Source organism: Egretta garzetta, unplaced genomic scaffold, assembly GCF_000687185.1.
Source record: "Egretta garzetta isolate BGI_Z169 unplaced genomic scaffold, ASM68718v1 scaffold424, whole genome shotgun sequence".
In the NCBI taxonomy this organism is placed as follows: domain Eukaryota; kingdom Metazoa; phylum Chordata; class Aves; order Pelecaniformes; family Ardeidae; genus Egretta; species Egretta garzetta.
The window spans coordinates 1,938,036-1,951,673 of record NW_009259489.1 but is presented as its reverse complement, the minus strand read 5'-3'; the positions used below and the strand labels follow the sequence as shown (position 1 = coordinate 1,951,673).

General features: G+C 35.9%; 1 protein-coding gene across 5 annotated transcripts in view; it reads left to right on the top strand.

The window, feature by feature from the left end:
* AP3B1 (adaptor related protein complex 3 subunit beta 1) overlaps positions 1-13,638 on the top strand; it is a 160,904-nt gene that overhangs the window by 35,109 nt on the left and 112,157 nt on the right. For all 5 annotated transcript variants that reach the window (XM_035892818.1, XM_035892823.1, XM_035892822.1 and 2 more), the window contains one exon: positions 3,716-3,895. In XM_035892818.1, coding sequence (XP_035748711.1) covers positions 3,716-3,895 — 180 coding nt within the window. The remainder of the gene's footprint in view (positions 1-3,715; positions 3,896-13,638) is intronic.

Below are 13,638 nucleotides of genomic sequence, written 5' to 3'. Positions count from 1 at the left end.
TATTGATTTAATGTTGGTAAAACCTTCACTTCTGTGGGAAAAAAAATTACTGAGTTTGTGCAGATGTTTTATTGTGATGGATCTATTATCCAGCTATTAGAAGATAAATGACTGATCTTTTCCAGTTTCCTTGCCTCCAGAAAATTGAAATAAGAAGGGGAATATCATTTGGGCTGTATGATTAGGGCAGGTGGGGTGGCCATTAATTTAAGAGAGAGGAATCTTGGCAGCATAGGCCAACTTGCACTGTATTATCAATCAAACCTCGATGCACTTCTTGTGATGACCCAGCACTCAGGTTTTCGCAGCGTTAATTAGAATTCATGACAAAATAGATGCAAGGAAACGTTTTGTACCCTTCATAATTTTATAGAAAATTTATTGTTATTAGAGGAACCATTTGCTTAGTGTGATTTTTTTCATTACCAGCTTGTCAACTAGCATAGATAATCTGGAGAAAATATGAACTCCATAGATTGGGTGTCACTTTTGTTGATGGTTCATGTAGTTTACCTTGGAGCACAGCTAATGGCTGAAGTTCATAGCAACAGCACAGAAAAACGTGGCAACCAGTGGAAGACAAATGAACCATGTTTATTGCTTTAATATAAAAAATACATAAATGGAAAGCAGTATTTGAATTTGATGAGCTCATTGCTAGTTTTGTTGGAGTGATTTATATTTTCTCCTTATACAAAAAGCTACTATTGACACAGTGAGATGGAAATTAACTGACTGTTTTTTGGAAACCGATATTTTTTGGTTTTATATTCTGATTGGATCATTTTGTTTTAATTCTAAATATTTTTATGGAATGTTGAGCATTTAATAAACAAAGATTATTAGCTGTTCCTCTGATGTTTAGATGTATAGTAGGATCATACTATAAGGGAAACTGTCAACTAGAAAATAATCTCTTATTAAGAAAGCATTAGGAAATTTTCTCAGATAAATCCTCTTGTTACCAGTGCATTTTCAGTCTGTCTTACATTCTCCATTTTTATTCCCCCTTCAAATGAAAAGCCTAATTTTGGAAAACGCAATAATGGGGACAGGGGCATGATCTTAAACAGTGTCTTGATGTATGGCAATTGCTGTATTAACTTGTAAATCTAGGGACTTGCCACAGGAATAAAATGCCTGTTCATTCTATGCACCTTTGCATTTCATAGTGTATGTTCAAATTTTCCTTAATATCTTTTTAAGTGTTCACAAGTGACAACATTCTAATTGTAAACTTGAGTAGGTGATGATGTGAATTGAAATAAGTAACTATTTAGAACTCTCGTATTTCAGTATGACTATTTCGTTGCATCGAATTGTTGCAGTTTACTCACAGTAACTGAACTTTTGAAAAGCCAGCTCTTTTCACAGGATATGCACTCAGTTTTAAAAGATCTAAACTAGTGTTGTATGTAGTATTTTATTTCAGTTTTCAGACTATATCATATTCAAATGAAAGAGAAATACAGCAAAATGTGTGTGCAGTACTAGTAGCAGTAAAAGGCAAGAATATCCACTCCAGAACCATAGTCGGACACGAGCATCTGTATCGTCCTTCACCTGTGAACCTAAAAGGGTGTTTTTAGATATTAGGCTATGACTATTCTTATAGTAGTGAATTGATCTGTGTCAGTCTCTCTCTCCTCCCTCCCCTTCCCCTCCCTCCTTTTGTCCCCTTGTATGTCAAACCTGTCAAAAGACCCTATACTGCCTGGTAGCATAGAGGAGTAGAATACCCATTGTAAAGCCCATGGGACGGTGACCATAAAAAATAAGTCTCTGTGGCCTAAAAAGTGTTATCGTTTTCTTCTAAAACTTCAGGTCCATCACGCTGTACCGTGCAAGCTGGCCTTAACTGTCATTCAGAGTTTTGCATCCTAATAAAATTGCTTTGCTGTAAGCAAGTTCTAACACCCTTCCTCTCTTCCATACTCAAGTTGTCCGGCCTAATTGAATACCTACTCAGGACTCATAGTGATTTGCCTGGACTTAGCCACTGTCTTCTGCTAAGCTTTGAATCTACACCTAAGCATCACCTTGCAGCCGTTTTTAATTACAGAATAGCTTACTGCAGCACATTATTAAGAAGAAAGTTTAGTATAAAAACATAAAAAAGAGCTATTGTTTTTGTGATACAGCAAAAAATAGCAAGTTATTTTAGATGTAAAGTGTGTTTTATTTAGCTCTATCAAATAATCAAATTTTGCTCCCTGGAATGAGTTGTATACTTGCTGGGACCAGCAGGTACCAGTATGTGGATGGTGCTGGAGACAATAAATGCAACTTCACGTTTATTCTTATTGGTAATTCATAAAATCCCCACAGAGCCTGAAACTTGTTTAGCATAATAGCAAGACTGTATTCTGAGCTGTTTTCTTTCAATTGTAATGTTGGGCACATACTAATAAACGAAATGTCAGCCAAATATAGGGAGAAAAATGTAACATATGAATATCATTGTATTTAATATTTCTCAAAAAGTACCATTTCAATAAACTGCACTTCTATTTAATTGCTTACTTTAAGTCATTGGGGAAATTTTAGAGGTTGAAATGCAGATCCCCAGTGCTCAGATAGAATATGACATTAATTTGCTGCCAGAAGGCTATACTGCATGCATGCTAACTGCATACATATCAGCTGCTTCGTATAAAGTCTCATCATTTTAGTTATTTGACTTAACATGTGTTCTGACACAAAACAAATCTTAATTAAAGCAATTAGAAGAGAAAGAACAGTAATTCCAGGCACACAATGACATGTCCTTATAATGCATGGTCAGCTTTTGAGGTCTTCCAATAGTTAAAGTAGCCTGCTGCCCAAATTTTAACAGGAACCCCAGTACATGTTTCCTTTCTTTATTTTTAAAAGAAAATACCCTATCAGAAGCTTTCGGTAAGCTTTGAGGTTGAGAATCTATTTAAATTTCTCATAACAAAGCTGTTTTTATAATCATAGTCAGTATAAGGATCTTTGTGTGTATAGATAAAGATTTATTTCTTATGGAGGCAAAAAACTGTGTGAAGACATAGCAGGGCATAAATGATCCATTCCTGTAATTTCAGAACTGCTAGGGAAGTGCTGAACAACATGCAGAAATTCTGCTTGTGTTCTTTCAGGAAAAGTATTGATATATCTCTAATGTTTTGCTGATTTTTATGCCTTTTTTGGAAAGTGTATTCATGAATCTCTAAATATAAAATTTCATATATGACAGTTCATTTGGCCATATTGAGAGAATAGTTTGGATCCCAGTAGTGCTGGGAAACTTACCCCAGCTCCTGTTTAGTTTGAGCACGCCAGTGTTGATAAGAGAATCCCAACAGACCTTGTCAGGCTTATTGCTGCATTGTACTTCTTGTTGTTTCCTGTTATTTCTGAGTTAATTGCAAGTTCTCTGATAATTTATTTGGAAACTATAACTGTAAGAAAAAAATTTATGCTTACATTGCACTGTGTCTTCAGGGCTGGGAGCTAAGATTTATGTGTGTAATAGAAACAGCAAATGTTTCCTCTGTTCTAATAAACTTAGCCCAATTCTATTTAAAATAAGATACCATTTCTGTGGGCTTAGGGTTTTTTGTTGTTGTTTCTTTTCACTGAATAGAAACAATTTGAAATTGCTGAGAATTGCTAGTATTAATTCTGATTCTCACTTGTGGATGAACTGTAGAAGAAATATTGACCTTCTGGTTTGTATTTTGTTTTCTAGCTGGTAGCTGGGAGCGTTGTGATGGCATTTGAGGAAGTGTGTCCAGATAGAATAGATCTGATTCACAAGAACTACCGAAAGCTCTGTAACTTGTTGGTTGACGTGGAGGAGTGGGGTCAAGTTGTTATAATCCACATGTTAACTCGATATGCACGTACACAGTTTGTAAGCCCATGGAAGGTAAGTTTGTGACTTTTAAAATTACTATTGTGTGCTTGCATTCTGAATTATTTCCATTGTTGGATATACTTAGTCTTTTAAGATGCATTTTTATGTAGACTTCAATAAAAACAGAAATCAAATGCATAAGTCTTAACTCTCTAAGGTTTCACTAGTATAAGGCATCCACCCTTCTTCAGAGCATAAAAATTCTTCTTGCAGGCTATAACCTGTTCTGATTTACCCTGGGTACATCCCACAGGCAGCGGAGAGAGTCCTTTTTCTGTGGTTGAGTGACATGGCTCTTTGCTCTAGGATTTTATGTGAGTCACAGCTAGAAAGGCTTGCCATTCTGTCCTGAAACAGGGTAGAATCTACTTTCTTTGTAGATATGAATACCCAGTATCACAGCATGGTGAACATTACATTACGTGTCTAGACTTTGTTAATGTGCTGAGGGACTGTGTGAAGACTTGAGTATATGTTTTTGAAATGTGAAATGTGACAAATGTTGTGGTATTTTAATTTATGTTATGTAAGTTTAAGTATACTCTTACTTAAAATTTGTAAAAAGATGTATTCAAGATACAAATCCTATCACTTCTAATAACAAAAAAGCAGATAGCTCAATTAACCAATGCTAGTAACATTGGTTTCAATAGGGATTTAAATCTGAATAACAAAATAAATTAGAAGACAGAATACTTCCGGAAAGAACTACATAAAATTGCTACACAACCCTAGTTTTTTGTATTTATTACAGGCTTGGGGATGCCCTACTGTTGAGTTTTGCCATTTAATATGAAACTAATTCATGTTTAAAGGTTCACTGATAAATATACCATTTTACAGCAGTAGTTGGAGATGGACTTTGTACAGTTGCATAAAACTGTAATTAAATAAACTTAGAGAAAGTTTCATAATTTGATTTTTTTTTTTTAAAATTTCTCTATTTCCTTAGACTGAAGTATTTCTGCTATAGCTCAGCTAATACGTCTTAACACTTCTGTTAGGCATTGTTATTTCAGTGCAGATTATTGTAGTTTGTAATTAGCATATTAACAATTTTAAAGATTTCTTTTTTTCAGCACGGGAATACGGAATGACACCAGCTATCACTAAGCTCTTTCAAACTGTCTGTATTAATACCTTTTGCCTGGGAATCAGACTGAAATGTGGTGGTATTCTGTATTAATAAATGTATAATTTATTATGTGAAAATAACTATAAGGACATGTATTTAGACAGATAATTTCAGTCTGATTTAGTTCACAGTTATATTTACTGCTTCTTAAATAAGCAGGGGTTACAATGATTAGAAAACTAGAAACATAGCAAAAATGTCTGAAGTAGTCATATTTTTGCACTACCAGCACTACAAGTTGGGTTCTGGAACTCCCTTTTTCATTTCACAAGAAAATGAAGTTGTTTGTAAGAACATAGCTTTCCAGAAAGTTGCCTAAAATAAGGAAAGTATTTTTAGATAATGAGATGCTTAAGTAATATGTTTTCCTAATGTCCTTGAGGCAGAGTGTTTATTACATGTTGCTTATTGAAAGAAAGCAACTCTGCATTCTTCCCTGCCCTTTGGAAAGAATCAAAATCGATAATTTGCTTTGCCTAGAGCTACAGTTTCACAATTTGTTTAAGCCAGTTTTAGTCTGTGATTGGACAAAGGAAGAGTAAGAGAAGAGGATGACCTCCTGTCTTGGACTGAGAGTTAGGAAGTCTTGATGGAATTAGGTTTCTGTGACTCTAGTGTACTTTTTTCACTGAAACTGGATGGATGACAGTTGTTGCTGTGGCTTCTGCTCTAGGAGCGTAAAAGTTTGTGTAACAATACTGCCTGTGTTAACCTAAAATTGGTCATCAGTGGTACAGTATTAATAACACTTTGTTTCCACTTTCTGAGCTTCAGTGCAAAATTTATTTTGTCTACCTACTCAGCAATTAAATTAGCAGAATTTTTTTCTGGGCCTAGTTAAAATGCATGCCTCTGTCAATAGGTTCTTAAATGAACTCATCATACAACAGGGCATCTTGTGTAGTAGAAGAGTTTTTTAATTTAGTTTATTTGCATCATTATGGATCAGTATTTAGGCTGTTTATATGTAAATGTATGATTTGAGGAACAATTAAGTGTTGACAAAGTAGATTGCAGTCATATCAATTGCAGTGCATTTTCCATAATTTTTCTAACTGACATCTTTGATGATAAATAGTGGATGCCAAGTCAAAGCCGATTATACAGTGCACTAGGAATTCATGGCGCTGTCAGAGAGAAGACCGATTGACTTTAAATTTACATATTAATGAGAAGATTTGTTAAGAGGGTGCTTGACTATAGAAAATAGCAGCATATTTATAGGGCATGACACTTTATAAATAAAGCTGATGCAGGAAAATGGAAATTAAACCTATCAGATTAATAAATTCAAGGCTGCTAAAATGCGTATTTGCATTTTTATTCACTAAAATTTACCTTACTTTTTGAGAAACATATGCTGCTTTTGTTCAAGTTGAGCTAATTCCTAACAAATAACAGTGTAACATTTCGAAATGGTTTCTTGTGTATTTAGAAACCTAAAGAAACATTTGGAATACTTATCAGTTAGAGACAAATAATTTTTTGAGCGATATGCTTAAAATTGTTGCTAAACTTTAATCGACTTACCCATTAACCAAGAATACTTAGTTTTATATTCCTATTTTTAGCTTCTCTGAAGGGGGGAATTTTTAATTCTGATCATGAACACTTGGAGGAAGAATGTCCTTAGCTTGTCCTATTGTCTTGAAATACTTAGAGGGTGTTTTTGAAGTGAATAGCAGTTTTGGAACAACCTTTTTTCCATGTGAACTGTATTCAGCTTTAACATGTATTAACTCCAAGACACTCATATTCTGGAATGAAAATACCTGCCCAGGATTAACTGGGAAGAAAAATTTCAATAGTTTTCTGGAAAATGACATATTTGATGGCAGATAACACTGTAATGTGTCCCAGCTTAAATGTCTTGCCATGCCCTTGTTGCAGGAGTTGTCAGGACTGCCAAGTTGTTTGCGAACAGCTCACGAACCGTTACAGCTTATGACCTAATACATATAGGTGTTTAAAACAAAGTTGCTGTTGGTTTCTGTGAATGTGTTGAGTTGCAGTCTAGCAGTTCAGGAACTGATTTTCAAGCTCTCCAGCCATCCCTGTTTCTGCAAGGAGATGAGGATCACAGGAGGCAGTAACTACTTCAGCTGTCCTGATATAGATCCACCTCCAAATGTGTGTGCTGTCTGGGAGGGTGTCTTCCCAGAACAGCTGACTTGGTCAAAAGTTTCAACAGTCATTGTAGAGAGCAAAATGGAGCTGGGAGCTGTAGTCTTGCAAAAAACAGTGACTCTCAGGGCTGCTCAGCTTCATTTCAGACAACTGCAGGTTACGGAAATAAACTTTCTTGGTGTTCAGTTAAGATTGGAAAAAAATGGTGAATTCAGATGGGTCATAGGCTTCAATCATAACAAACTTATTTATAAACAAGGACTTACGAGAAGCATGCCTCAAGCTTACACTTTTAGGATTAATTATTGAAGTATGGCTCAATTTAAAGTACTCAGAATTTGACATAACTGATGGGGTGAGGGGGGCAGAAATTAAGCCTGAAGAAAATTATCTAAAAGAATAAGGACTTGTAGGAGAAAAATAGCAAGCTGTTGAATGTATGTACCTAAAACCATAAATCATGGGAAGTAGCCTGGCTCTCAAGGAATTACAGGAAGAAACACATTGAAAATATTTATTTTGATTGCTAGCTCTGACCTCAACCATTCTGTGATCTCTAGTCTTTTGTTAAATGCTTTAAAATGTTTCCTGCTCTTGTAGTGTTTTCTTAGTATCTTATAGTTATGAATTCATAGCGTATTCTGTAAAAAGCATGGTTATGTGTGATGGAATCAAGTGTCTAATGGCTTCTTAAGATGGCTCAGCAATGTCTAGTACTGCTCTAAATATTTATTTTTGGTTCCCTGTGTTGGGGTGTGCATTGAGCGAACTATAATTGTAAATTATAAAGCTTCAAGCACACATACAGGGAATACTTGTCTATCCTCAACTTTTGTAGAACTTGTTAACTCTGTAAAGAGCATTCTGAATCAGTTCTGCTGGTTTATTGCAGAAGAGCATAATAAAACTTCTAAAGCCTATGCTGAAAGGCTGAGAACAGAAGAAGGGAAAGGTGTATTCAGGTTGATAGCTTCTTGTTAACTAGCTGAATTACCTAAAGTGATAAAAATGAAAGAAGCTGAAGCACTTGAAAAATATTCTGTATGTAAATCATTCATTTAATAATGAATCAGCCTAAATATACCTTTTCCTTCTGTTCTCAGCCTCTCAGTAGAGGATTTAGAAGTTTTATTATGCTCTCCTGCAATAAGATGATGAGTAAGGAGACATAGATAGTCAAACACATTTAAGAAATATTGAGAATAGCATTCAATCTTTTAGGATAAAATTAATCAAAATATGTTATGCATTAGTACATTGTAGACCTTACTGAAGTTTCATTGTAGATAATTGTGCTGTGTAGTTCTAGTTTTACCAGATGATAGTTTTGCTGATTTCCCCCCTCCCCGCCCTCAAAGATTATGAGGCTAGAGAATTTTCTTCCCTGGAGATCAAAAGCAGTCATCTCATTTTCAGCTTCCATTAAACTGTCCTCTTCAGATGCAAGTGTGAAACCACATAGATCAGTAGATTTACTTGAGCCTGATCAGGCTGATAAGATCAAAAGATTAAATTTAGGAAAACTAGTGTACAGTGAAGTTAAGTGTTATACTACTTATTTCTTCCACTCTTAGGATACCTGTCAAAGTCCTCAGTCTGAATTAGAGGATTCTGGATTCAGTTACCGTTTCCCTTTTCACAACATTCTCTGACCAGTTCTTTTATATATACATGAGGAGGGGTTAATGTTTAATAACAAATTCACTTATTTGAAGATATTTGGGACATAAAATGGACTGGGTAGCTATTTTACTGTAATACCAGTGTTATTTTTCCCTCCAAGTGTACTACTTAATAAGATGAGAATAACTTGGAGCATAGATTTAACAAAAATATGACCTCAGGTTTATTGTGGAAAGTTGATTACTTGAAATTCTAAACAAAACTTTGTTTGTTGTTGAATCTAATCTGAGACTATTTTCATCATTGCCGTATAACAGCCTCTTCTGTGACTGAAAGGGAGGGAGCATTATTGTCTTTCTACCATCCCTCCATCTAGTCCATCCCTTCCCTTCTCTAAGCCGTTGTGTTTCTAAGGCAATCTGGATAAAGGAATTGATCCAGCAGAAGAATAACTGAAAGGACAGGGAGGGTTAAATTTCAGCCACATGAATTTCCTGATTTGGTTTGTTTTGTGGCTGCCAAGCACTTACTGCTGGCAAAACAGAAGTACAGTTGGTAGATAAAAATGCCATTTATCTTTGCAGCAAAGTGTATTGCTGGGTTTTCCATTAGTCCCAAAACAGACTTGAAGTGGAATAGCAGCAGTGGGTAGAAACTGAGCAGGCAAGGTCTCTAGGACATCTGTATCAACCCAAATTAAGAAAGCAACCCCTGCTTTTCCCAGAAATTGTACCAGTAGAGTTTCTATGTACTCCATCCAATGATGTAGTCTATCTTCTTGACTCTGGATGAGGGATTTTTTTTATTATTTATGTATAGGATAAGAGGCATTCTAGCCATCTGTTGCAAATTGTTTTTATCTGTGTCTAGATCATTGACTTACAGAGATGAAAATTCATTGGAAGGGAACACTGAAATATTTTCATAGAAATCTAAATATCAACTGTCTAACTGCTAATAACTTTTAAATTAAATATCAGATATACCAGACCCCCATCCACCCATGAGCTACCAAAGTTTCTAGCTTTAATTTTGGCCATTTCAATGATATCTAATAACAGAAAATTGTGTAAACAACATGAAATGAATGCTGTCTTACCATACTTCAGGGCCTTCCTGGATGCCAAAATATTCATAAATTCTGTTCTGGGCATCTGTCTGTGGGATATTATTCTCTGTCTGTCTAGTAACTTGTGTGGCCTTTTCATTTATTGTAGCAGGATTTTCTCTGGATTATTAGAAGAGTTGCAAAATAAGCTTCCTTAGCTCCTTCTTTGCAAAAGTAAACCTTTGTTTAGCTTTTCCTCTTGTTTGAGGAAGACCTATGTGAGGTTAGACCTCTGCTCTAAGAAAGCTTTATTCTCCTGAGTCTGAGCCTGTACACTTCTTCTGTTTGTAATATCAGGTAGAATTCTTGGTTGGTTATGGCATATCTCTAAAGGGCCATGGGGAAGAGTAAATATAAAAAAAAAAAATTATCTTTGATCATCCATCTCTTTGACAGTATATCCACAAGTTTGTTCCAGTTTATGGTTGGAAAAATGCCAGACAAGACGACTGGGAGTAATTTAGGCCTGAATGGTAGCAACACGTGCTTCTCCCATGGCTTTTACCATCAGAATAAATACAGCACCAGTTGTTGGTGGCAGAATATCATTGAAGCGAATCAACAGGTGTTTTAAGATGCTTCCAGCTCCTTTGCCTACTTATGTACTAGGATGAAGGAAAAAAATACAGGATTTAATATCCATTGATGATGTTTAGATTAGTAGGGCACACTTCCTGGTGAGGATAGCAGACTTTCATCTTTCAGGCTGCCAATCTAAGTACAGTTCAGTTAGCATTCTTCTAAGATTTCAGGTCATTTTGTGTTTGAGGCTCCTAACTAACATCTAGATCTAGGGATGTAGTGTAAATACAATTTAATTGTTAGATACTAATCCTAAAGCTACATAAACAAAAATTAAAGGTATAAGTCTGTTTGCATGTAACTAGAGGATATATTAGGAACACTAGAAAAGGAGGCGCACTGTGAACCATTACAGTCCTGTACAGGCTGAAGAACTGTGAGATCCCTGTTCTTCCATACCTTGTTTATTATTCATGACTTGTGGTGATGACTACTTCCAGTGCATGTAGTACCTTTCTCTTGGTTACAGCCCTAAAGTAACTAAAAATTACCTTGTTTTCTTCACAGTTCACTTATCATGCAGCCCTATGGAAGAATACTTTTGCTCAGCAGCTGTTTCATAAGTGCTTGCTATCTTGATGGGATGACTTAGAAACTGAGATTATATTTAAACTGAGATTAAACCGTAATGATCGAAAGAAGCCTAAAAACTGCTTACACATTTAACCAAACTTCTGAATGCAAGTTCCAAATTCCACTTTCATTTTTGGACTTGAGGGGGAAAAAATGGGGAACTCTTAGACAGAAGCAGATGGTAACTCTTCCCTTTAATTTATTCTTTCACCTTTGCTCCTTCTCCATTTTACTTTTGCAATGTTTATTTTATCCCTTCTTGTTCTTCCTTGTATTTTCTGTTCTTCCTCTCTTCTTATGGTCTAAATGTTTTTTCTATTCTTTGCTTTGCAAATCTGTCTGTCTTTACACTCTCATTATCATACGTTTTCCACACACTGTTGAAATGAGGGTGGTTTTGTGGTAAGAGAAAGCTATTTTATGCCTCACTTCCATTTTGAGGAGAATGGAACTATTTTGAATAAATTACAGTGATCTAAAAATCATAATTGATTGTTTTAATTCTAGCTGCAAGTGTTGTGAGACTCTGTTACAACAATAAATGGGAATTTGGGGTTGTTGCAAAGATGTTAATTACTGCAGCATATTTAACTCTTAGATCCTATTTTTAGGCAGTACTCCTAGACTTACTTGCTGCTTCTTATAGAAATGAGAATGAGTTTTTGAACACTTCTTGAGTTTTCACAATGGTTTGGTATGAAGTTACTTACCACAGATGTTCCTGTAATTATGATATATTGGGAAAAATTTAATGTTCAGTGGTCCTCAAACCCAAATTTCCACCTATGCGATGCCCTTGTCTCAGAGCTATAGTATAAAACATGACTTTCTGAAGAATGTTTTGGGAATTTTTTTTAAGTTTTTCACTCCATCTTTTAGTTTATTACATTTTTGAGTTTGTATTCAAAATTATGTTACTGGCTAAATGAGTTTTTAAAAGCCACTGTAAAGCTGGATTGAAGAGGTTTTGAAGAGTCTTTCATGTAAAAAATGAGTTTACATACTCATATAGAAGAATTGGTGGTGAGGTTTAAGAGTGAAATAAACATGTACATCCACACTGGGATTATAGAAGGTATTGTATAAATGAGAATATGCAGCGATATAGTCTTAGAATGCGTATATGAGAGGAAAAGATGTAGTAAACTACAAATAAAGCTTGATATATAGTTTCTCGTGTAACTTTTATATATGCTGGAAGTTAAGCTAAGAACAATGTTGTGACTGAAAAGCATTAATGTTACATTTCAGTTGCCACAGTCTGATTCTGAAGCTTGAGTAGGTGTCTTAGGACGTTTGTGTAGCTTAGGTATCAGGCTCACTGTATTTATAAATTGGAAGCTCTTTATGTAGAAAGCTTTTTTGAATTGTTTATAAAATCTCCCCAAACTAGTAGAGTTTTATTGTGGCTTCCTTATCCACATAAAAATTTAGCTTTTGTAAAGAAATGTGGAAATGCTTCGTGAGGATGAAACATGCAACTCCAGAGGCTATTGATACCACAAGGTAAGCTGACTTGAAGGATAAATCCTTTTACAGAATAATGTCTCAAAGTTGCCCTAGCTGTTTACAGGGATGTTAATAACATCTATCAAGAAGATACTGGATGATTTTATACAATGGCTTTCTTGTTTGTTGGAACTGAACTGGGACTAAGGCTAGTGTTTTAAAGCCAAAGAATAGATACTGCTGATAATCTCACCTGATTTGAATCTTATTTCTTGTAGCTTTGAACCATTGTCACATGCTGATGCATTCTTTTCTTACCGGTAATGCATAATTGTCATGAGGTCACCTGGGTTTTGATGATGCTAAACTCCAAATGATTTAAGTCCTGGAACTGTGCAGCTGATCTGTAGACCGTGAGATGATTGCCACAGTCTTGAGCCTTTATGAAGTATAACTCTAGAAGTTGTACTCCTTCAACTGCTGAAACTCTTTGAAACAACCTGGTGATAAAAGAAAATTCAAAGCCTTTTTAGCAAAGGGATGAATTGAGCTCTAAAGCATCTCAGAACTTGCCCCTCACTACAAGAAAGATGTTGCGTTGCTGGAACATGTCCAGAAGAGAGCAACCAAGCTGGTGAGGGGTCTGGAACACAGGTCATATGAGGAGCGGCTGAGGGAACTGGGGTTATTTAGTCTGGAGAACAGGAGGCTGAGGGGAGACCTTATGGCCCTCTACAACTACCAGAAAGGAGGCTGTAGGGAGGTGGGGGTCAGCCTCTTCTCCCTGGTAACAGATGGTAGGACGAGGGGGAATGGTTTGAAGCTGCACCAGGGCAGGTTTAGGCTAGATATTAGGAAAAACTTCTTCACTGAAAGGGTTGTCAAGCTCTGGAATGGGCTGCCCAGGGAGGTGGTAGAGTCCTCCTCCCTGGAGGTATTTAAAAGAAGGATAGATGAGGTGCTTAGGGCCATGGTTTAGTGGTGGGATGTCAGGGTTAGGTTAAAGGTTGGACTCGATGATCTCAAAGGTCTTTTCCAACCAAAGTGATTCTATGATTCTATTCTATGATTCTATAACTTCTGTGTCCCAGTGAGATGAAATCTGTGTGAAAACAATTATTCCTGAGTACGGTACCTCTTGTGTGTAAAATGCCCTGG